Here is a 25433-nt window from a genome sequence, read left to right on the forward strand (position 1 = left end):
CAGCCTGGGTGACAGAGTGAGACTGTCTCATAAAATAAAAAATAAAAATAAAAAATGGGCAAAGGACTTGAATAGACATTTTCCCAAGGAAGATACATAAAAGACCAGTAAGCACATAAAAAGATACTCAGTGTCATTTGGCATTAGGGAAATGCAAATCAAACATAATGAGCTACCACTTTATTGCTATCAAGATGGGTACAATTAAAAAAAAAAAGAAAATAAGTGTTGGCAAGGATGAGAAGAAATCGAGTGATTCTGCTGAGAGAGCATTTGAAAAAAAAAAACGAAATTGGAAACTTTGTGCACTGTTGCTGGGAATGTAAAATGGTGCAGCTGCTGTGGAGTACAGTTTGGCAGTTTATCAAAAAGCTAAACATAGAATTACTGTATGACTCAGCAGTTTCACTCCAGGGTATATGCCTAAAAGCATTGAAAGCAAGGAATCAAAAGATATTTGTGTGCTAGTGTTTATAGCAGAATTTTTCACACAAGTCAAAAGATAAAAACAGTCCAAGTATCCATCATCAGATAAATAGAGACATAAAATTTGGCATTTTTACATATGTATACATACAATGGTTTAGCCAGTTTGGGTACGTGCTATGACATGGATGAACCTTGAAAATTTTATCCTAAGTGAAATAAGTTAGACACAAAAGGACAAATACTGTATGGTTCCACTTACATGAAATACGTAGAATAGGCAAATTCATAGAGACAGAAAGCAGATTAAAGGTTACTAGGGACTTAGGGCTAAGGCAGAAGGGGAAGCTATTGCTTAATGCTTACAGAATTTTTCTTTGGGGTGATGAAAAAGTTTTGGAAGTGAATAGTATTGATGGTTGTATGATATAGTTAATATAATGAATGCCACTGAATTGTATACTTTAAAATAGCTCATATGGCAAAGTTTTATATATATTTCACCATAGTAAAAAAAAATTATTAAACCCATACTGGTCTTTATTTTCATTATGCAGCTCTCCCTTTCAAGCTATCATTTATTTCCATTTTTTATTTTTTTGAGATGGAGTCTTGCTCTTTTGCCAGTCTGGAGTGCAGTGGTGCAATCTCGACTCACTGCAATCTCTGCCTCCCGGGTTCAAGCAATTCTCCTGCCTCAGCCTCCCAAGTAGCTGGGTCTACAGGCACGCACAACCACGCCCGGCAATTTTTTTTGTATTTTTAGTAGAGATGGGGTTTCTCTGTGTTGGCCAGGATGGTCTCGATCTCCTGACATCGTGATCCGCCCACCTCGGCCTCCCAAAGTGCTGGGATTACAGGTGTGAGCCACCACACCCGGCCAAAATTTTAAACTAGTTCTAAGAAAAAGACACTTATGAGAAGGAAAGAAATTCTTTTCCTTTAGTTTCACTTTTAGTGTATTTTACTTTCGTTATGTCTGGCTGATGAGGCTCTAACTAGTCATGTTCAGTCTTATGGTAAATATATTAGTAAACTAATGACTTACACATGTGTGTATTTTTCATTTCAAACAATGAATAGTTCAATTAGATAGTAGTTGCTCTTGACAATAGGTGTTGATCAGGTAGACATGATTTTATGTTATTATGAAAGTAAAATACTGTGTTTGCATGATAGTGCCACATTTTGAGAACCTGCGTTTTCCTTAGGCAGAATGTTGGGATAAAATTAGACCATAATGAGTTGGACCACAAGTTCCTTGAATTCAATATACTGCTTAGTGTCAGCCCAGATGGACACACAGAACCTTAAAGAGTCTCCATATGTTTAATTTGCCCTTTTGTTTAAATAGACATTCAGCAGGGACTGGAGAAAATATCAAGCTGTGCCTTTCTGGCATACAATGTTTATTTTGTTACCTCATCATGTGCCAATTACTAAATAATTTCCACAGATTGTTATTTCAGGAGAATACTTACAGTGAAGGTCTTTGGGAAGGAAATTCTTAGCATTGTGGAAATGAGAAGTAAGCACTGTTCTTTTTATTCTGTAAAATTTCAACCTATGGGTTTCTCATTTTTTTTTCTTTCAGCCATTTGGCTATCAAATCTGTGTTTCAAATACTAATCCTTTTTTTCCTCAAGGAATTTTTTTTCTGGACTGTTACAATATCTTCTGCCTTGGTGGCTTTGCTTCCACTCTTGGCATTGCTGTAATCCATTCTCCACACTGTAGCTAGAGCATTCTTGATACAGTTGCATTGTCCCATATGGTAGCCACTAACCATATGTGATTATTAAGGTTAAAATAATTAAAAGTAAAATGTGCCTCAGTCACACTGGGCACCTTTCTAATACTCAGTAGCCACTGTGGCTAGTGGCTACCAAATTGAGCAACACAAGTATAGAACATTTCTAACATCTCAGGAAATTATATTAGATAGTGCATAAGTCAAATCACCTCCCTTACTGTTGCAACCAAAACTCCTTTCCATGGCAGGCAAGGTGCTACAAAATCTTGCTTATCTCTCCCTTGTCATTTCTCTTTACATAATCTTTTATTCACTGTAGTCTAGATGAATTGGCTTTCTCTCTGTTCCTTTGACTATGCCAGGATTCCCCCCCATCCCTTCTCAGGGGCTATTCCTTCTATTTTGCAGTTGCTTCTGTTTTGGAACATGCTTCCCCACCAGATCTTCACTTGGCTGGCTACAGTGTTATCATTTAGGTGTCAACTTAAATGTTACCACCTTAGGAGAATTCTTCCCTGTCTACCCTAAACACCTCCTTTCAGAATCTTTTGATCATGTTACTCTACTTTTTAAATCATCTTTATAGCATTTATCCTTAAATGAAAGTCTTACGTATTTGTATCTTTGCCCACGCTAATACCCTTGTCACCACTAGAACGTAAGCTTCTTATGGTAATAGATTTTGCAGATAACTGTGTGGTACATGTTGACAGGATACACACTGGCATTGTATAGTAGTCATCACTTTATTGATTAGTCCTGGTTCTCTTAAAGTTAATCTGTTTCCCTGACTATATAAAGGAGTGATAGATATTAAAAGATTGTCTGAATTTTTATCATCATGGGTTATTAATCTGTTAATATTTGTGGTATAGATAGAAAAAATAAATTTTATGTATCTGTTGATTTGATGCTCCTAAAGAATAATTCCTAACCTCTCCATCCTTGGTTTTCTTTTAAATAGCTTTTATACCTTTGTTCCTTCTCAGGCTGAGCATTTCAGAAAGTTGTATTGGCTTGATACATGAACATAATGTTCTAGCTAGCATTTAATAAATAAATAAATATTTGTCCAGTCCTAACACTGTTTGCCTATGTTGTATAGTCTATATAGATACATAGTCTGTTGCTATCTAGACCAGTCTGATCTAAAGCATTGTACTATTTTGGCATATCGTTAAATAGTCAGCATGGTTGTACAGTTACTTTGTGCAAAGAACTCTGTATTTCCACTATAGAGGATAAAGATTTTAAAAGAAATAGTTGGCCGGACGCGGTGGCTCACGCCTGTAATCCCAGCACTTTGGGAGGCCGAGGCGGGCAGATCACGAGGTCAGGAGATCGAGACCATCCTGGCTAACAAGGTGAAACCCCGTCTCTACTAAAAATACAAAAATTTGCCGGGTGTGGTGGCGGGCGCCTGTAGTACCAGCTACTCGGGAGGCTGAGGCAGGAGAATGGCGTGAACCTGGGAGGCAGAACTTACAGTGAGCTGAGATCGTGCCACTGCACTCCAGCCTGGGCAACAGAGTGAGACTCCGTCTCAAGAAATAGTTGACACTACTGGTATTTTTGGTAAATTTATCTTACTGGAAAGAAAAATGAACATTATGAAGCATCATGAAATAAGTGGTAACTGATCAAGTGTTAGACTGTACTAAAAATAAGAAAAGAAGATATTTTATGTTGATTTTAGTTTCTTCATTATTTTCCAAGTTTCTTATACTGAAGCTGTATTACTTATGGATTTGGAACAAAAAGAGTAAATGTAATTTTTTTAGATGCAGTACATGCTGAGTACACAAAATATATAAAATATTTAGAGAAGATAAGAAATCAACAATTGATGAAATTAATTATGGGAAGCTTTCAGGAAAGAGCATGTACTTCTTTATGGGCATGAGGTCAACTCCAATTTGGTCCACACATGTATTTTCAAATGCTGCCTTGTAATTGCATTTAATTACCTTAAGTCATTTAGATGATTGGTAAGAGGTCATCAGGTCTACCAAGCTGGAAATATAAAAAATAGAGCAATGTTATTTGTGTTTTATAGGTTGCTTCATGTGCGAAATGGAAACTGCAAATATCATTTGGGTGAAGAAACATTTAAATTAGCTCAGACATATATGGATAAACTATCAAAACATGGCCAGCAAGCAAATAAAGCTGCACTCTATGGAGAACTGTGTGCACTCCTATTTGCAAAAAGTCACTATGATGAGGTAAGTGTTTTAAGGTACATTTCATTGTGACCAATAAGTACCTATAAAAACAGAGGGTAAATCAAATAGTCTTCTCTTATTTTTCTTGCAGATCTTTTTTGCTTATTAGGTTTATATAAGGCAGTACACATTTGTAATGGAAAATTCAAAATCAGTCACGCTGAGCACTGTGGCTCATGCCTATAATCCTAGCACTTTAGGAGGCCAAGGTAGAGAATCAGTTGAGTCCAGGAGTTTGAGGCCAGCCTGGGCAACAAAGTGAGACCCTACCTCTACAGAAAATTAGCCGCATGTGTAGCACACACCTGTGGTGGTCACAACTAGATGGGAGGCTGAGGCAGGGGGATCCCTTGATCCCAGTAGATTGAGGCTGTAGGGAGCCATATTTTTTTTTTTTTTTTTTTTGAGACGGAGTCTCGCTCTGCCGCCCAGGCTGGAGTGCAGTGGCCGGATCTCAGCTCACTGCAAGCTCCGCCTCCCGGGTTCACGCCATTCTCCTGCCTCAGCCTCCCGAGTAGCTGGGACTACAGGCGCCTGCCACGTCGCCCGGCTAGTTTTTTTTGTATTTTTAGTAGAGACGGGGTTTCATCATGTTAGCCAGGATGGTCTCGATCTCCTGACCTCGTGATCCGCCCGTCTCGGCCTCCCAAAGTGCTGGGATTACAGGGTTGAGCCACCGCGCCCGGCCAGCCATATTTATACCACTGTAATCCAGCCTGGATGACAGAGCGAGACCCTGTCTCAAAAAAGTAAAAATGAAATCAGACAAAAGGAGTATTTGTGAGATGAATTTGAAATATATACATGTATCATTTAGAGCCCTTTCTTTTGTTGTTTTTCTTTTAATTTAACCAAATATTTGCCTAAATTGTTTGGATGGGCTTCTTGTAGTTTTTGAGACAGGGATGGTCTTGCTTTGTCACCCACACTGTACTCAAACTCCTAGGCTCAAGTGATCCACCTTCCTCAGCTTCCCAAAGTGCTGGGATTGCAGGCATGAGCCACCATGCCCAGCCTGACAGTTATTTTCCTTCTACATTTGGATTTAGGGGTTTATACTATGCCTTATTCATGTCTTTGCAACTCTCAGCACACTCGTGAGGAATGTTGAAGTCTTGGATAATTTTGACAGTTCAATCTTTTAGTGATAAATAAGCTTTTCACTGATATCTACAGAAAAGTAAACAAATCTTACAGACATAGTTTGATGAATTAGCACCATGTTTTTGTGTTAGGATAGGCTAGGCTATGCGGAGGTAATATCAACCCCAGAATAGCTTGGAACAATGAAAGTTTCTTTATGGCTCATAATATATCCCTGTCTTCAGATGGCTATGGCTGTTCTTAACATTATATCTACACTTTGATCAAGACCCAGTGTGGTTTTGGGTCTATCTGGAACATACCTATCTAGAACATTACCAGCCTGGGCACAGGGGCAGAAACTTCATGGAGAAGTACTGCTGGCTCTTGGACTTTTCTTCCAGAAATGGCACATTTCACTTTTCATACTTTAATTGCCAAAAGAAATAACATGGCCACACTTGTCTTTGTTTACTTGTTTGTTTGAGACAGAGTCTCACTCCATAAGGCCTGGAGTGCAGTGGCATCATCATGGCTCACTGCAGCCTTCACTTCAGCCCCACCAAGTAGCTGGAACTACAGGTGCACATCCCCACACCCAGCTGATTTTTTTGATTTTTGATAGAGACAAAGTCTCACTATGTTATAACCCAGGCTGGTCTCAAACATCTGAGCTTGGTGATCCTCCCACCTCAGCCTCCCAGAGTGCTGGGATTACAGGTATGCGTCACCACACCCAGCCTGATAATTTATTTTGCCTTTTTTATTTCTTCCACTAAGCACCAGGAGAGGAAGGACATTTTTTGTTTTGTTTCCCACTTCATACCTAGATACTAGCATATTTGCCTGCCACTTAACCTCTCCACACCTCAGTTTCCCTTAATAGTACATATCTTATAGAGCTGTTGTGTCAGGTAAATGTGTTAATGCACATAAAATACTTTGGATAGTAGCTGGGACAAAGTAAACACTCAACTAAATAGATAATTCATACATAAAATAATAAATCTTACAGTAGGAGGATGGAATGTATAGGAAAACACAGAAAACCTTGTCTAGGACTGAAACCTGCAAGACAGATGAGTTTAAGGAGTTGGAGGAAGGGGGAATGTATTTTAAGGCAAAGGGAACAGTATGTGCAAAGGCTTCTAGGCGAGAGAGAACATACCTCTGATTTCTGGAAAATATGTATATACACAAGGTCTGATTCAGACAAGCTGTAGATACTAAGAGTAAAAATAATGTAACAGATTTATACTTTGAAGAAAGTTTAGCCTCAGAAAATTCTAACGGTAAATATTTTGTGTGTGTTCTTATTTAAGTGCTTGTAGAAAAATTTTGCAGTCATCTTGTTAAATATTGTCAACTTGATTTACCACAGTTCTGTCTCTTCTATAAATAATAATTTTTTTAGGCATACAAATGGTGCATTGAGGCAATGAAAGAAATTACAGCAGGCTTACCAGTGAAAGTTGTGGTGGATGTTTTAAGACAAGCTTCTAAGGTAAATATAATGTTAAAATTATTAAATGAATTATAGGATTTATCAGGCTTTAATTAACCTATTATAAGTTTCTGTGCTCATTTTTAGAAATCTGGTTTCTAACTAAAACTATCACACGTAGATTTTTAGCTAATTTTTCTTTACCAAGAAAACCAGTGAAATAATTCATTTTGATAATTGTTTCAGTGCACTAAAGTACAGATCAAAGTAGTATTTGGGTGCTATTCTGGCTTGAGTTTCTTTTTGTTGTTTTTTTTTTAGTATTTATAGCAACCTGAATTCCTTATGCCAAAATCCTGTGAACTTTCGTCACTTTTCTGCTAAAGGATAGTCTGGTGTTAAATCTCTTTGTCATAGTACTGCAGTCTCACAGCAAGGCAGCTTGCTATACTTGACCTGCTAGGCAGTCCTTACTTGATTTTTCTCTAGTTTTTTCTTATTCTGTAAATAAATGCATTAAATCTTTTACATTTTTATTTTATTTTAAATAGAGACAGTGTCTCACTATGTTGCCCTGGCTGGTCTCAAACACCTGGTCTCAAGCGATCCTCCCACCTGAGCCTCCAGAAGTTCTAGGATTACAGGTGTGAGCTGCCACGTTTGCCTGCATTAACTCTTGAGGATATTTAGTAGTAGTTTAAAACTGCTGCTTTGGTGCAGTGAGGCCTTAAAGCATTAATGTGCTTTTCAGATACACTCTTCTACCCAGAAGTTTCTCAGATTTGAATGTTTCATTTTGGTTTATTTTACTTATGGAAATTCAACTAGAAGATAGATTCCAAAATTATATCTGGGAGAGTCCAAGATTTCTGTATTAAGTCAGTCATTTTAGAGTAAGTAAACAGTGTAAATATTCAAGTTATGAGAGCTAGAACAGGGGTATTCTTATGTTTTTAATTAATTGAAATAATTGAATATTTAATATAAAGCCAGCATATTTATGCAAGATTAATATTTCTATATACAAATTATATTTAGAGTTTTTAAAAAACAACTAGCTATACTCATGGATCAAAATATTTTAAGAAATAATTGGGAGCCGTGCACAATGGCACATGCCTGTAGCCAGGAATTCAAGTCCAGCCTGGGCAACATAAAACCTTGTCTCTTAAGAAAAGAAATAATAAGAAAACTTGAAATTCTATGCATTTAAAAATTATTAAATGAAAATAACAAAAGATTGTTGTAGGCCACTAGGACTGGGATATAAGGACCTTAGAAAATGCTGTGGTAAATTCTGCCCCCATTATTTTATTATAATAATAGGGAAAAATGGGAGTATACTAGCTTTGTAAGGTGTCTTTATTATGACAGATATGTACTAGGACTGACTGTCAAAGTTTTAAATTTTATGATTTTCCCAGCTTATATACATATCTGTTTGTAATAGAATTTTTTTTTTTTTTTTGAAACGGTGTCTCTCTCTGTTGCCCAGGCTGGAGTGCAGTGGCACTTGGCTCACTGGAAGCTCCGCCACCCTGGGTTCACACCATTCTCCTGCCTTAGCCTCCCAAGTAGCTGGGACTACACAGGCGCCTGCCACCACGCCCGGCTAATTTTTTTGTATTTTTAGTAGAGACAGGGTTTCACCGTGTTAGCCAGGATGGTCTGGATCTTCTGACCTGGTGATCTGCCCGCCTTGGCCTCCCAAAATGCTGGGATTACAGGTGTGAGCCACCGTGCCCGGCCTATAATAGAATTTTTAAGTACTTGGAAGGAAAGAAATTGCAAATAGAACCTTTGTATTTATGTTTGGAGGGTTTTTTCTTATTAACTATTATAGCCAGAATATATAAACTACACTTATTTTAGCACACTAATGAACTGTTTGAGAGTTAACTGTTTTTCACTTTATCTTTAGGCTTGTGTAGTAAAACGTGAATTTAAGAAGGCGGAACAGTTAATTAAACATGCAGTGTATTTGGCACGGTAGGTGATTATTATTTAAAATATCCTTTTAAATTGTCTGTATACTTTATATCCTAATAATTTTGTATCTTTTTATAGGGATCATTTTGGATCAAAACACCCAAAATATTCTGATACACTGCTAGATTATGGGTTCTACTTACTCAATGTAGATAATATCTGTCAGTCTGTTGCAATTTATCAGGTATGTTAACGGTTACCCTTTTTTTCTTTCAACCTATATTGACTTGCTGACCTGTATTTGTTTGTGGTGTATAAACCACTCTTCAAAAATGACTTTTTAACACCTGCCTTTCCCACCAATATAGGTTGCATCATTATCTTATTAAGTATTGCCTAGAAGGCATAAAAGTTAATGCTTTGGGAACTAAAGAGAATCATTCAGGAAAGGAATTGTTGGGTTGTGAGCTCATATTTGGGAATAGTTTTCCATTTTTTATTTACCCATATAATGGCTTGTCTTTATTGTTGATTTAGTAAATGTCGCTAAAGCTGCCTTTGTAATAACAAAGATGGCTGGTAATTATTTTAGGCCTTTCTTACTCATTCTCAGGTAAATGATGTATTATGCCATTGCTCTAGACAAGGCATACTTGACTTTAAGTTCACTTTTTTTTTTTTTTCTTTTGAGACAGTTTTGATCTGTCGTCCAGGCTGGAGTGCAGTGGCGCAATCTCAGCTCACTGCAACCTCCGCCTCCCGAGTTCAAGCAATTCTCGTGCCTTGGCCTCCTGAGTATCTGGGATTACAGGCCCGTGCCACCATGCCTGGCTAATTTTTGTATTTTTAGTAGAGACAGGGTTTCACCATGTTGCCGAGGCTAGTCTTGAACTACTGACCTCAGGTGATCCACCCACCTCAGCCTCCCAAAGTACTAGGATTACAGGTGTGAGCCACCGTGCCTGGCCTAAGGTTCACTTTCGAAGAAGGACGCAGAGAAAAACATTCCCAATGTCTTGATTCTGAAGACATAGGAATGATTATTATTATTAAGCCATTGCCTTTTAAAAAAGTCAAACTCTATCTTCAGAAATTCAGGCCTTCTAGGTGACTTTTGTGTTCTGTAATTTAAATACAGCAGGACTTTCTGGGCTTCATAATTTTGTGGTGTTAGGCATATGGATATATATTTAAATTACTAGGATGTTTAGGTGGTATTTTCTACAATATTGACAAATATTTTTATGATTCTTTCAGGCAGCACTTGACATTAGACAGTCAGTGTTTGGTGGCAAAAATATCCACGTAGCAACAGCTCATGAAGATTTGGCTTACTCTTCTTATGTCCACCAGTATAGCTCTGGGAAATTTGACAATGCACTGTAAGTTCCACATTCCTTTTCTCTGAAGGAAGAAATACTGTTTTTGTTTTATTTTGTTTTTTCCCATTAGGGAACTATTACTATATTAATAATAGTACTTGATATACTTTATAGATTGAATTTGTCTTCCTGGAGCTTTAACAGAATGCCTAAAATGTTCTTGAAGTCATTTAAAATCATACCAGTTTTCAGGTGCAGAGGCTCTTGCCTGTAATCCCAGCACTTTGGGAGGCTGAGGTGGAAAGATTGCTTGAGCCCAAGAGTTTTGAGACCGTGTCTACTCAAAAAATTTTAAAAATTAGCTGGATGTTTTGGTGCATGTCTGTGGTCCCAGCTGCTCTGGAGGCTGAGGCAGGAGAATTGCTTGAGCCCAAGAGGTCAAGGATGCAGTGAGCCATGTTCACACCACTGCATTCCAGCCTGGGCAACAGAGTGAGACCCTATTTCCAAAAATAAATAAAATCATACTAATTTATAGGTTATTCATTTAGCCTTTATGTGATTTAATATTGAGGCTTGTATATTTTCATGTAGAATATAACTTACCTTTTGAGTATTTACTTCAATAATTTTTGAGTAATACAGTAGCAAACTTAACCTGAAAACTTCTTGGTCAGAACACATAGAAATACTGAATCAAATATAACAATTGTCTTTTTAAATGTGTAACTGAGCTTACAAGAGTGAGGGGGAAATCCTCCAAGGGCCAATAATGAACACTAAAATTCAAAGGATTAAGCTTGGCCTGTGGTATAACTGCTCTGGGGTGATGGGAAAGTTTAGAGATTTCTGTAACCTTGGTTTAAGAAATAGCCTATAGGAGGCTGGGAGTTAGAACTGAAACGCTCACATGAAGCAGAATCAAGACTACAGCCCAGCTGGGCACGGTGGCTCACGCCTGTAATCCCAGCACTTTGGGAGGCCAAAGCGGGTGGATCACCTGTGGTCAAGAGTTCAGGACAAGCCTGGCCAAGATGATGAAACCCCATCTCTACTAAAAATAGAAAAATTAGCTGGGTGTGGTGGCAGGCACCTGTAATCCCAGCTACTTGGGAGGCTGAGGCAGAGAATTGCTTGAATCCAGGAGGTGGAGGTTGCAGTGAGCCAAGATTGTGCCACTGCACTTCAGCCTAGGCAACAGAGTGAGACTCTGTCAAAAAAAAAAAAAAAAAAAGACTACAACCCCAGGGAAAAGACAACAGGTGGACATCTATCTAATTGATAGATGATAGGGAAAGTTGGCCATCTGAGTTTGGTATCACAGTTGAACCCAAAAAGAAGCCTCACAAAACATAATTCTTTACCTGTAACGCTCTTGAGACAGGGATAATGCATCAGGATCTCCAAACAGAAAAATATTAAAAAGCACTTTGGGACTGCAGGTTTTCCTGGGATGCCTTGTGAGAGAAAATGCAAAACTTGGAAATAATTACCTGTCAACCCAAACTACACAGACATCTCGTAGACAAAGCTTTACCTAAAATGAACTCACCATTAAAAATTACAAAACATGGCCGGGCGCGGTGGCTCAAGCCTGTAATCCCAGCACTTTGGGAGGCCGAGGCGGGCGGATCACGAGGTCAGGAGATTGAGACCCTCCTGGCTAACACAGTGAAACCCCGTCTCTACTAAAAATACAAAAAAAACTAGCCGGGCGCGGTGGCGGGCGCCTGTAGTCCCAGTTACTCGGAGGCTGAGGCGGGAGAATGGCGGGAACCCGGGAGGCGGAGCTTGCAGTGAGCCGAGATCGTGCCACTGCACTCCAGCCCGGGCAACGCAGCGAGACTCCGTCTCAAAAAAAAAAAAAAAATTACAAAACATAAGAAAATATTTCCTCTGAGTCAGCAGACATAATGAACAGGATTAGAATCCTGAGAACTTTAGTTAACAAAACTTTTTGGCCGGGTGCAGTGGCTCACACCTGTAATCCCAGCACTTTGGGAGGCCGAGGCGGGCGGATCATGAGGTCAGGAGATCAAGACCATCCTGGCCAACAGGGTGAGACCCTGTCTCTATTAAAAATACAAAAATTAGCTGGATGTGGTGGCACCCGCCTGTAATCCCAGCTACTCGGGAGGCTGAGGCAGGAAAATCACCTGAACCTGGGAGTCGGAGGTTGCAGTGAGCCAGGATCGCCACTGCACTCCAACCTGGTGACAGAACGAGACTCCATCTCAAAAGAAAAAAAAAAGAACTGTTTTTTTGGTTGATGCTATAAAGTATGTATTCTTTCTATGATTAAAGACACAAAATAGCCGGGCGCGGTGGCTCAAGCCTGTAATCCCAGCACTTTGGGAGGCCGAGACAGGCGGATCACGAGGTCAGGAGATCGAGACCATCCTGGCTAACATGGTGAAACCCCGTCTCTACTAAAAATACAAAAAACTAGCCGGGCGACGTGGCGGGCGCCTGTAGTCCCAGCTACTCGGGAGGCTGAGGCAGGAGAATGGCGTGAACCCGGGAGGCGGAGCTTGCAGTGAGCTGAGATCCGGCCACTGTACTCCAGCCTGGGCGACAGAGCGAGACTCCGTCTCAAAAAAAAAAAAAAAAAAAGACACAAAATAGGTTGGCGAACTAGGCCTGCAAGTAAATTAAAGTTTTATGTTTTACTGGAACATAGCCATGCTCATTCATTCATGTGTTTTCTATAGCTTCTTTCACACTGCAGCAGCAAGAGTTCAATAGTTGCAACAGAGAATATGTGGCCAACACAACCTAAAATATTTACTATCTGGCCCTCTACAGAAAAGGCTTGTTAACCCTAATATAAAAGAAAGAATGAAGAATATTCCTGTAAAGGAAATGGGAACTTTTTTTGTTTTGGTTTTGGTTTTTTTTTGAGACAGAGTCTCTCACTCTGTCCCCAGGCTGGAGTGCAGTGGCGTGATCTCGGCTCACTGCACTCTCCACCTCCCAAGTTCAAGCGATTCTCCTGTCTCAGCCACCTGAGTAGCTGGAATTATAGGCTCGCACCACCACGCCTGGCTAAGTTTTGTATTTTTAGTGAAGACAGGGTTTCACCATGTTGACCAGACTGGTCTGGATCTCCTCATCCCAAGTGATCTGCCCACCTTGGCCTCCTAAAATGCTGAGACTACAAATGTGAGCCACCGCGCCTGGCTGGAAAAGGGCAGATTTTAAAATAAAACAACTGATACATGCTACAGCATGGATGAACCTGGAAAACACTGTGCCCAGTGAAAGAAGCCAGTCACAAAGGATCACATATTGTATGATTTCATTTATGTGATATGTCCAGAATAGGCAAATCCGTAGAGACAGAACATAAATTGGTTTTATCTAGGCTGGGGAGTTGGAGGGAAATGGAGAGTGACTGCTAATGAGCATGGGTTTCTTTCATCATGGGGTGATGAAAATGTTGTAAAATTGGTTTTGGTGATTGGCATACTACTCGGTGAATACACTAAAAATCATTGAATTATACACATTAAATGGGTGAATTGTGTGGTATACTAATTATATCTTGAGTCATTATAAAAATAAAACAAATGACTAGAAATGAAAGTAGTCATTGACATTAAAACACAGCAGATAGGCCAGGCATGGTGACCCACTCCTGTACTCCCAGCACTTCAGGAGGCCAAGGTGGGTGGATCACTTGAGCCCGGGAGTTTGAGACCAGCCTGGGCAACATAGCAAATCACCGTCTCTACAAAGAAAATGCAAAAAAAATTAGTTGGGCATGGCGATGTATGCCTGTAACCTACCTATCCAGGAGGCTGAGGTGGGAGGATCACCTGAGCCCAGGAGTTTGAGGCTGTGGTGAGCCATGATTGCACCACTGTACTCTAGCCTGGATGACAGAGCAGGATCATGTCTCAAAAAAAAAAAAAAAAAACTCAGCAGACAAGTTTAACAGCAGATTAGTTGGAACAAAAGAGAGAATCAGTAAATTGGAAGACAGATTTGAGAAAACTAGTGGTTACCTGGAAGATGGGGGAGAGGAGGCTTGGTGTTGTTTGAAAGGAATTGACAATAAAACAGAAATAGCTTACCTTCTATTTGGTGATATGGGCCATAAACAAATAACCAAACTTGTCAGGCGAGAATACATGTTGTGAAGAAGAGTAAAGTAGGCTAAGAGTTGAGAGAGAGATGGTAAATTTTTTTTTTGAGACAGTCTTTGTCACCCAGGCTGGAGTGCAATGGTGCAGTCTTGGCGTACTGCAACCTCCACCTCCCGGATTCAAGCGATTCTGCCTCAGCCTCCTGAGTAGCTGGGATTACAGGCGTTCACCACCACACCTGGCTAATTTTTGTATTTTTTTAGTAGAGATGGAGTTTCACCATGTTGGCCAGGCTCGTCTTGAACTCCTGACCTCAGGTGATCCACCCACCTCAGCCTCCCAAAGTGCTGGGATTACAGGTGTGAGCCACCACGCCTGGCCAATGGTAAATTTTTTTAGGGCCTTTTATATGATCTGTTCTGGAAAGACATGTTCAGTGAGGAGCGAGCTGTGAGAATGTTCAGGGGAAGAGCATTGCAGAGAGGGTAAAGCCAGGGTGAGAACATGCTCTGCATGTTCAGGAAACTGCTAGGCCTGTGTGGCTGGAGGGGAAGGAGAGGGTTGGTGTGAGAATGGCAGGAGATGAGGTCAGGGAAGTAGCAGGCTGAAAGATCACACAGTGTTGTAGACTATAGTAAAGACTTTCTTTTTCATTCTGAGGGAAATGGGAGTCTCTGTTGGGTATTAAAAGTTCAGTCTACAGCAGATTGGAAATTCAAAACAAAAAGCTGAATCTTTACCATAGATAGTTTTAGAAGTACTTTCTATCAGTATTATATTACAGATTGTGATTTTTAAAATTCCTAAATCATTTGTAACTAAAAAGAAATGCCAGACTGTATCTATCTGTATTACAGATTTCATGCAGAAAGAGCTATTGGTATCATTACCCACATCCTACCTGAAGATCATCTTCTTTTGGCTTCTTCAAAGAGGGTGAAAGGTATCCTTTGTAATCTAGACTCAGATATTTTAAAATAGATGATATATGGTATAAAATAGGGGTATTTGTTTATTTTCTCAGAGGATTGGAGGATTTTCTCACAGGATTAGACTCTGTCTACATGTTACTAGATAGCTATTTTACCACAACTCGACTTAAGGGATTCCAGTGGTTCATAATGAAAGACTGTTTGCATCTCTCATTAAATATTGTTAATAGGCCGGGCGTGGTGGCTTATGCCTGTAATCCCAGCACTTTGGGAGGCCAAGGCAGGCGGATCACCTGAGGTCAGAAGTTTGAGACCAGTCTGGCCAACCTGGTGAAACCCCATCTCTACTAAAAATACAAAAATTAGCTGGGTGTGGTGGCACACGCCTGTAATCCCAGCTACTTGGGAGGCTGAGTCAGGAGAATTGTTTGAACCCAGGAGTCAGAGGTTGCAGCGAACCAAGATCGTGCCACTGCACTCCAGCCTGGGCAAGAGAATGAGACTCTATCTCAAAAAAAATAAAAAGTTAATAAGCCAGAATTTATTTCTTTTCTCTCTCCCTTTTGTCATTCACTCATGCATGCATTAATTTTTTTTGAGGATTTCATGGAAGAATAATACAAATGTTTCTACACAACATGGATAGAAGATGGGTTTCATAACTTCAGCTTTGTAGTGCAGGATTCTTATCCTGAGCTTCATATCAGGTTACACTGAATGTTGCAAGACTCTTACCAAATACCCCATCTTCTATTTCTTATTTTAACTTTCCTTCTGATTACCACCAAGGCTTTTTCATGTAATGTATTTATTTTGCTAACATGATTGGGTTACCTATGTGGTAATCCCATGCATGTTGGGTATGTTCTACCTTAATTCTGGAACTGAGGTTTTTCTCTCTCTAGGTTTGTATTTTTTAAGTTACACAAATAATACATGATGTTAGATAGAAAAGAGAAAAAATAAATTGCCTTAAAATCCCACCAATCCTCAATCAACATTTTGGTGAATATTATTTTAGACTTTTATTACTTCAAATAAGATAACCAAATGAATTTTTTTTTAGTTTTATAATCTGATTTTTTCACTCAATATATTACAAACATTTTTTCATGTCTCTACATATATCCTTTTTTCTAATGTATTTAACCTTACCTTTTTTATTTGACTCTTACAATTGTTTTTAACCTTTTCTTTTTTAAAAATGCTACAGCGAAGTAAATCTCTTTTTCTTACCTTTGTGTACATAGACAGTTTTCTAAGAAATCAAATTATCTGGTGAAATAATATGTATATTCTTAAGACTTTAGATAGAATTTGAAAGTCTTGAATGCAGCTTTGAAATTGAAATGTCTTGCCTGATTTGGTTGGTCAGATGAGTGGGAGGAAACCAGTTCTTAGCTGTGTTTGCTTAAAGGTTATGTTTTATAAAGTGTGGTTTCAAAATTTTCAAAAGTGCTTAGGTACTCCTTGACACAGTTTCATAACTTTTAAAAACTTGCCTTGTCGGCCAGGCGTGGTGGCTCACGCCTATAATCCCAGCACTTTGGTAGGCCGAGGTGGGTGGATCACAAGGTCAGGAGATCAAGACCATCCTGGCAAACATGGTGAAACCCCGTCTCTACTGAAAATACAAAAAACTAGCCGGGCAAGGTGGCGGGCGCCTGTAGTCCCAGCTACTCGAGAGGCTGAGGCAGGAGAATGGCGTGAACCCAGGAGGCAGAGTTGCAGTGAGCCGAGATCACGCCACTGCACTCCAGCCTGGGTGACACAGAGAGACTCCGTCTCAAAAAAAAAAAAAAAAACTTGCCTTGTCCTTCCATTTGATTTGAAAAACAAATTCACATCAGCAAAGTATAGCAGTCTATTAAAATAGAAATTAACTCTGCAAAATCGTTTATACCATTGTTTTTCTTAAATTTGAGTTTATATACTGTACAAAATAGAATGACCACCAAAAAGCGTACTTTTTTGTTAAAGTGAAATTCTTTCATCTTGACCAGTTCCAAACCATAATCACGTATAAATATAATCAGTAAACATTTTTATTATTTAAGTTTAAAGTAAGTGTTCTTATTAGCTTTGGTAGACAGTTTTGAAGTACACTAATTTATTGCCTTCTTTTTTAGCACTTATTTTAGAGGAGATTGCAATTGACTGTCATAATAAGGAAACTGAACAGAGGCTGCTTCAAGAAGCTCATGATTTGCACCTGTCTTCACTCCAACTAGCTAAAAAAGCTTTTGGGGAATTTAATGTACAGACTGCAAAACACTATGGAAACCTTGGAAGACTTTATCAGTCAATGAGAAAATTTAAGGTAGAAACATGTTTTACTATATTTTTCTCTCTTAATCTTAAGTAATGAAATAGAATCTTAAATAATCTTAAGCTCAAATAAATTATACACTTACCTTATTCACAAAGGAATTGAGAGAATAGCGAATATAAAACAACATAGGCCAAGCACAATGGCTCATTCCTATAATCCTGGCACTCTGGGAGGCTGAAATGGGAGGGTCCCCTGAATTAGCTTGAGTTTAGTTTGTTGGAATAAAAATTGTCAGAATTCCAAAAAATGAAGTGTATGCCCATGTAAATTAACATACTATGATGGAGAGCTTGTTAAGAAGGTTCAACTAAATTTTGGACTGTGTTAACTGTGTTAACCAAAGGAAGTAATTTTTGTTTTAGAATGTTTTGTTAATTTCTTCTAACAGTTTCTTATAATAATTTTGCAAATTTCTTTGTTCTAAAAAATTATTCTTCTAACAATTTTTTATTACCAGGGTAAGTTTTCACTTGTTACTTTTGGCATAGGATACTGTTGCTGTCATCACTTTATCTGCGGTTTCCAAAACTGTGTAATGCTTCCTATAGGCAGTTTTTGGAATAACATAGTATGTTCTTTGATATGATTACTTTATGGCATTCGTAAGATGTCTTAGGCATTTAGATCAGTTTTGCTCATGAAAACTGTTAAGATGAGAAAAAGTATAATGATTGATATGGCATAATTGTTTTTCAGGAAGCCGAAGAAATGCACATCAAAGCAATTCAGATTAAAGAACAACTTCTTGGTCAAGAAGATTATGAAGTAGCCCTTTCAGTGGGACATCTGGCTTCTTTATATAATTATGACATGAATCAGTATGAAAATGCTGAGAAACTTTATTTGCGATCTATAGCAATTGGTATGTTACATTTAAATTTTCTTTAGTCAGTTGATTACAAATCAGCATGTCTTATATGTTGTATAAGGAAAATATTACTAAACACTTAAATGAGGCTGGGTGTGATTGCTCATACCTGTAATCCCAGCACTTTGGGAGGCCGAGGTAGGCAGATCACTTGAGGTCAGGAGTTGGTGACCAGCCTAGCCAACATGGTAAAACCCCATCTCTACTAAAAAAATACAGAAACAAATTAGCTGGGCATGGTGGTGCACATCTGTAGTCCCAGCTACTCAGGAGCCTGAGGCAGGAGAATCGCTTGAACCTGGAAGGCAGAGGTGGTCGTGAGCTGAGATTGGGCCACTGCTCTCCAGCCTGGGCAACAGAATGAGACTCCATCTCAAAAAAATAAATAAAATAAAATAGTAAAATAGTTAATAAAATAAAATAGACTTAAATGGGTAAGTTGCTAAGGATATTCAGGAACCACCCAAAAATCATCTGGAACATTTTGCTAAAGGTGCTTTTTTTGATACTGAAGCCAATAGTAAGAGGTGTGACAGTAGAGTGTCATGTGTAGGCAAAAGTAGTTATTTTAAAGTATTTGTGCAGTTATTGCCCACTCGTTCCTCCCCCTCCCTTCTCCTAACTGTAACATCATAGATCAGGCTTACCTGTTTTTGAACTTGATGAAGTTATACAATGTGTATTTTTATGTGTCTGACTTATTGGTGAACAATAATGGTAAAATCTGTGATGTTGCATATCACTGCCATATGCTGGATTAGGATGTCATCATTTATCCATTCCACTGTTAATGAACATTTGGAACATTTGGATTTCCATTTCAGGACTATTACAAAATCAAGATAAGGAATCTGTGGCCATCATCTTATGAAGTGCCTGTTAAAACTCTTGCCCATTTTTACACTGATTTATCTTGTCGTTTTCTTATTGACTTATAGAAGTTCTTAATATGACAGACCTTCATTGGTTACATGTGTTGCAGATATCGTCTCTTATTCTATTGCTTGTTTCCTAATGGAGCCTTTTAAATAACAAAAATTCTTTTTTGTGTGTGAGACAGGATCTTACTCTGTCACCCAGGCTGGAGTGCAAATCAGGGCTCACGGCAGCCTCAATCTCCTGAGCTCAAGTGATCCTCCTGCCTCAGCTGAGTAGCTGGGACTACAGACATGTACCAGTACAGCCGGCTAATTTTTTTTTTTTTTAATTTCAATAGGGATGAGGTCTCACAATCTTGGCCCAGGCTGATCTCAAACTCCTGAGCTCAAGTGATCCTCCTACCTCAGCCTCCCGAAGCGCTGGGATTGCAGGCATGAGCCACTGTGCCCAGCCAGTCCTTAATGTAATCAGATGCATCAGTATTTTCTTTTTTTTTTTTTTTTTTTTTGAGAGGGAGTCTCGCTGTGCCACCCAAGCTAGAGTGCAGTGGCGCGATCTCGGCTCACTGCAACCTCCAACTCCCAGGTTCAAGCGATTCTCCTGCCTAAGCCTCCTGAGTAGCTGGGACTATAGGTGCCTGCCACCACGCTCGGCTAATTTTTTGTATTTTTAGTAGAGACAGGGTTTCAGCATGTTGGCCAGGATGGTCTTGATCTCTTGACTTTGTGATCTGCCCGCCTCGGCCTCCTAAAGTGCTAGGATTACAGGCCTTTGAGCCACTGTGCCTATCCTGCATCAGTGTTTTCTTTTGTGAATAGCACTTTTTGTATTCTGTTTAAGAAATCTTTTTGACTAGGCGCAATGGCTCACTCCTTCCCAAAGTAATAAAGATATTTTTCTAGAAAATTATCTTCAGGAAACTTTATTTATATTTAGATCTACAGTCCTGAAACTGGTTTTTGTTTATGGTGTGAAGTAGGGATTCAATTATTTTTCCCCTTATGGACATAGTGTTAAGCCAAGACCATTTCTTCAAAAGACTTTTTTTGGTTTGCTTTTGCTTTGAGACAGTCTCAAACTCTGTCGTCCAGGCTGGAATGCAGTGGTGTGGTCTTGACTCGCTGCAGCCTCCGCCTCCTGGGTTCAAGCGATTCTCCTGTCCCAGCCTCCCAAGTAGCTGGGACTACAGATGCGCATCACCACACCTGGCTAATTTTTTTTGTAATTTTTTAGCAGAGGCAAGGTTTTGCCATGTCGGCCAGGCTGGTCTTGAACTTCTGACCTCAGGCAATCTGCCCGCCTCGGCCTCCCAAAGTGCTGGGATACAGGTGTGAGCCACCACACCTGGCCACAATACTGTTTTTTTCCCTCTGCGATACTGTCTTCATCATAAATCATTTATCCATATACATGTGGTTTCCCTATTATCTATAATACATTGACTGACTTGTTCATTCCTCAGGTGCATGTAGTTTAAGAGTTGCTAACCCATACCACCGTGAAAAACAGACCTACTACTTAGAGTTCAATATTTGTTTACAGATTTTGTTTAGCCTGAAGGTAGTATATATTCAGAATACTGTGTTCAAAAGTTACTTGGGGTTATTTACACCCCCTTCCTTCAATGTGGTTATGTTATTCTTTTGCAAAACAATTAGGTTTATATAACATGTTAAATTTTTGCTCCTATCTATCTTTCTTTATTTTGTTAATTTTTGAGTTAGTTAATGGACTGTAATTAAAACTATACAGAAAGATATGCTCAGAGACATGTCATTTTCTCTGATTTCTTCTACCCAGTTCCCACCCACTCACTATGGATAACCAGTCTCATTAGTTTCTCTTATCGTTTTTGTATATCTTTTTGCACAATGAACAGATACATATTTTCTTATTTTCCCTATCATACACAAAAGATAGCACACTATAGATACTCTGATATTTTACATTTTTGAATCTTAGCAGTATACCATCAGTTACTCTGTAACCGTTTATAGAGAGCCCAGAATTTCCCCCTCAGTTTGCAGCTACATAGGATGCCATTGAGTGAAGGTACCACAGTTGATTAAACCATTCTACATGTTTTCATTTGTTTCTGTTACGTTGTAATTACAAATACTGTTGCAGTGAATAGCCTTGTGCATGTGTTTTGGTTTTTTTGTTTGTTTTGAGACGGAGTCTCTCTCTGTCACCCAGGCTAGAGTGCAGCAGCCTGATCTTGGCTCACTGCAACCTCTGCCTCCTGGGTTCAAGCGGTTCTCATGCCTCAGCCTCTCCAGTAGCTGGGATTACAAGCATGCGCCACCATGCCCAGCTAATTTTTGTATTTTTAGTAGAGATGGGGTTTCACTATGTTGGCCAGGCTGGTCTCTAACTCTTGACCTCAGGTGATCCACCCACCTTGGCCCAAAGTGCTGGGATTACAGGCATGAGCCACCATGACTGGCCTGTGCATGTGTATTTTTCTGTTGTTAGAGATGCTGCTGTTCTTCTTTGAGATCTCTTTTTTTTTTTTTTTTTTTTTTTTGAGACGGAGTCTTGCTCTTTCGTCCGGGCTGGAGTACTGTGACCGGATCTCAGCTCACTGCAAGCTCCGCCTCCCGGGTTTTACGCCATTCTCCTGCCTCAGCCTCCGGAGTAGCTGGGACTACAGGCGCCCGCCACCTCGCCCGGCTAGTTTTTTGTATTTTTTTTTTTTTAGTAGAGACGGGGTTTCACCGTGTTAGCCAGGATGGTCTCGATCTCCTGACCTCGTGATCCGCCCGTCTCGGCCTCCCAAAGTGCTGGGATTACAGGCTTGAGCCACCGCGCCCGGCCAAGATCTCTTTAAAACAGTTCCTTCAAACCATGAATTTTTATAATTCTGTTCTAATGAGGCCAACTTCTTTAGACAAGAGAAAATTTTTTTAAAGTCTTAGTGATAGCTCATGGACTGATTTGGGGGATGCTAATACAAGAATTACATCTATTCCTTGCAGGGGAATAAACCTAAGCCTCCCTGTTTAAAGAATTGAACTTGTTCCTACTATAGAAATTGCTTGTTATCTCATTATTTGTGCTTTTGTGCTTTTTTTTTTTTTTTTTTTTTCCTTTTTTGTTACTTTCAGGGAAGAAACTTTTTGGTGAAGGCTACAGTGGACTAGAATATGATTATCGAGGTCTCATTAAACTTTACAACTCCATTGGAAATTATGAGAAAGTGTTTGAATATCACAATGTTCTGTCTAACTGGAACCGGTTGCGAGATCGGCAGTATTCAGTGACAGATGCTCTTGAAGATGTCAACACCAGCCCCCAGTCCACTGAAGAAGTGGTGCAGTCCTTCCTGATTTCTCAGAATGTTGAGGGACCGAGCTGCTGAGGGAGGACCTCAGTTAACCAATTACCTTTTCCCGGATTCCAGGGAATTCATACTGTGAAATCAAAACCATGTTGTTTTGGGGGGCTGGAATTTGCATTGAAACACTGGTCCAGTCCATTGAAGACCCTATTTTGGGTGATCCCTATCTTGCAGAGTGTCTGTAGGAATAAGCATATATTCAGTTATATTCAGCATGTACCGCATGTGTAAGTAGTCTGGCCCACATTTTCAACCTCGTAGAACAAACAACAGGAAATCTTTTTTTTTTGTTTTTAAAAAATTCATTTTGCAGAAAGCCTGAAAGAATAAAACACACCCCTAAATAAAACTATTTAAGAGTTTAAAAGAGTTGCATTCTTATTATGTAAGGATGATTTTAACAACTTTTTAATATGTAATTCTTCCATGTGGAGGTATTCAATACTGTAGGGTAAAGGAATTTTATGGGAAAATCTTTATATGCAGTAATAGAAAAGTTAATACAAGTACTAATAAAAGAGGGACATCCTGACTTATATTTGGCTACCTTGCCCAGATAAGTGGATACAACCACTCTGTATTACAAGGAAAGGACTGTCAGATTCATCTGAACTGGACCAGTGTTGATCTGTAAGTAACAGAAAATCTGATAGACCAGCACTTCTGACTTTTTTTTTTTTTTTTTTGGTACAACAGTGTAAGATGCTCTGATAGCATTTGCTAACAGGACCAGGAGGATCTAAAAAGGACCAGCCTTATGTAGAAGGTGGTTATTTGGACCAGAGGCTTTAGATGATTATTTTAGATCCTACTTATACTTTTATCAGTAGAATGATTTCATTTAGATGTATAATGAAAAAGGATAATGCAAAAATTATGCAACAGATACCAAATTAGGGAAGTTTGGCAATTTCAATGGCATATTTTTAGTCAAGGTACACAGATGGCAGTGCCATAAGCAAGTCTATAAATATTGGCTGCAGCCATCCCCCTCATTTTAAATGTTGCCCTAGTAATCAATGCAGTTAACAAGTATACTGACTGTGAGTCATGAAAAAGTTCATTTTCAGATGGAAATGTTAGGTTACTGTATGGTTTATAGAGATGAATGAAAATGAATGCCCAAAAATAAGTCTTAGAAAACCCTCCATTTTTATGGTAAATAGTAATACAACTAGGTCGTTTCATTTGAAATCTAGGAGTCAAATGGAAAGATCCCCTAATAATACAATTATTTCACTAACTTGTCTTTCTGTTTATTGGGTTTTGATTTGATTTTTTTGTAAGCCAGTCAGGTTATTTAATTATGAGGTAATAATCAAATTTAAGAATTTGTGACATGTAGCAATTCAAGAAACAAAAAGGTATTTTGCTGTTAACCTCAATTCTTACTGTAGTAGCCGATCTGATGCTTCTATAGTTAAGAATCTGGGTTCCCCCCCTATTTTCAGGGGTTCATGACTTGGCTGTTAAAGATGTTGCTCTTAGCTAATGCTTGGAGTAGTCTGTGGGTGAATGGATGTGTGTGGAATTTTAGTTTTCTTTTAACATACATGTTGGGTGAGGGGAAAAAAATCTAAGCTGTCTGACACATTGAGTACAGAAAAATTGTAGATTTCAAATTTTATTAATATTTTAAGCACTTTTTTCAACTTCCCAACCTTGTTTGAAGCTGTTATTTGCAGTCCTATTAGTTTTGAGCCAGTGCATTTAAGTTCTCTAGGAGGGGGTTGGTTGGGGGATGTACTGAAAGAGATGAAGCATGCCCACACCCTAAGATGATAACTGTGTGATTTAGAAACCTGAGTTTATTCCTCAAATTGAATTATTTTCTTTTTAAATTTTGGAAAGAGTAAGTTGATGTACTTGCAGTTTATGAAGCTGCCCCCCCCACCCCTCAGTTAATTGCAGTCTAATGTCAAGAGGCACTTCTTTATTAATTACCAAATAGTCTTTGTGACCAAGGACTAACATTTTTAAGTTACTCAGCTCTATCCTCATGGGCCTATATATTTAATACCTCCAAAGATATTTTCAGGATAGGCTTTGTATACTTTTATTGGTTATTTAGAATCCAGTGGTATGTTTGTGGTATAGGAATGTCATGGTAAATTGTTTTTCAATAAATATTTTGAAACGTGTTTCCATATGAAGTTTTTTTTTTTTCAATCTGTATTTTTGGTTTTGTGCACATACAGCATTTCCTAGGATAAAAATAAACAAATGACCTACAGCCTCATCCTCCCTAACTCAGTTTGAACTCAACTTAGCTCACACTCAGTGATAAAACAACATGGTATGTAGAAGCCTAGGATCACAGGGTGATAATGTCAATTGGCAGCCAGTTATGTTTTTTGAAACATCATTATTGGCAATTTCTCCTTATCGCCACTGCTTTAATGTAGTTTTTTTTTGTAAATCCATATACTTTTGTGCATACACTAGCTAAGAAAACAGATTGCCATTTTTAGTTAGGGATATGACTTAATATGCTATTATTTCTGGTTCTAATGAAGAATAATACCCTATGACTTTAAGTGTAAGATTCATCCTTTAAGTAGGGATGTTTAGATAAGTTAGATCTGTGCCACTGTGATTTACTGGGTTTTTTAAAAATCTGAAAATAATAAAATTTATCTCACAATTAGTTAACTTGCACAAACTTTTTACATATGGTGAGGTATGTAAGGAAGCCCTGGCCAACTTAAAAGATTTTTCTGGAGGTTCAGCAAAGTCATGTTAAATTAGGGGCCTTTGGTCTCATCCTTCTCTGACTCTTCTCTTCTACCCAGTCTTTTCCTAAAGTTCGGTG

At 38.9% G+C, this 25433-nt stretch overlaps 1 protein-coding gene across 3 annotated transcripts in view; it reads left to right on the forward strand.

The window, feature by feature from the left end:
• APPBP2 (amyloid beta precursor protein binding protein 2) overlaps positions 1-24768 on the forward strand; it is an 82621-nt gene extending 57853 nt beyond the window's left edge. For 2 of the 3 annotated variants that reach the window (XM_033183776.1, XM_033183775.1), the window contains 9 exons: positions 4236-4404; positions 6902-6991; positions 8853-8920; positions 8999-9104; positions 10118-10242; positions 15128-15213; positions 17332-17522; positions 18231-18396; positions 22389-24768. In XM_033183776.1, coding sequence (XP_033039667.1) covers positions 4236-4404; positions 6902-6991; positions 8853-8920; positions 8999-9104; positions 10118-10242; positions 15128-15213; positions 17332-17522; positions 18231-18396; positions 22389-22642 — 1255 coding nt within the window. In that variant the 3' untranslated portion in view covers positions 22643-24768. The remainder of the gene's footprint in view (positions 1-4235; positions 4405-6901; positions 6992-8852; positions 8921-8998; positions 9105-10117; positions 10243-15127; positions 15214-17331; positions 17523-18230; positions 18397-22388) is intronic. The other variant, XM_033183774.1, reaches the window with a different exon arrangement.
• Positions 24769-25433: the final 665 nt, after the last annotated feature.

The sequence above is a fragment of the Trachypithecus francoisi genome, unplaced genomic scaffold (genome assembly GCF_009764315.1).
Source record: "Trachypithecus francoisi isolate TF-2019V2 unplaced genomic scaffold, Tfra_2.0 Lachesis_group20, whole genome shotgun sequence".
NCBI lineage: Eukaryota > Metazoa > Chordata > Mammalia > Primates > Cercopithecidae > Trachypithecus > Trachypithecus francoisi.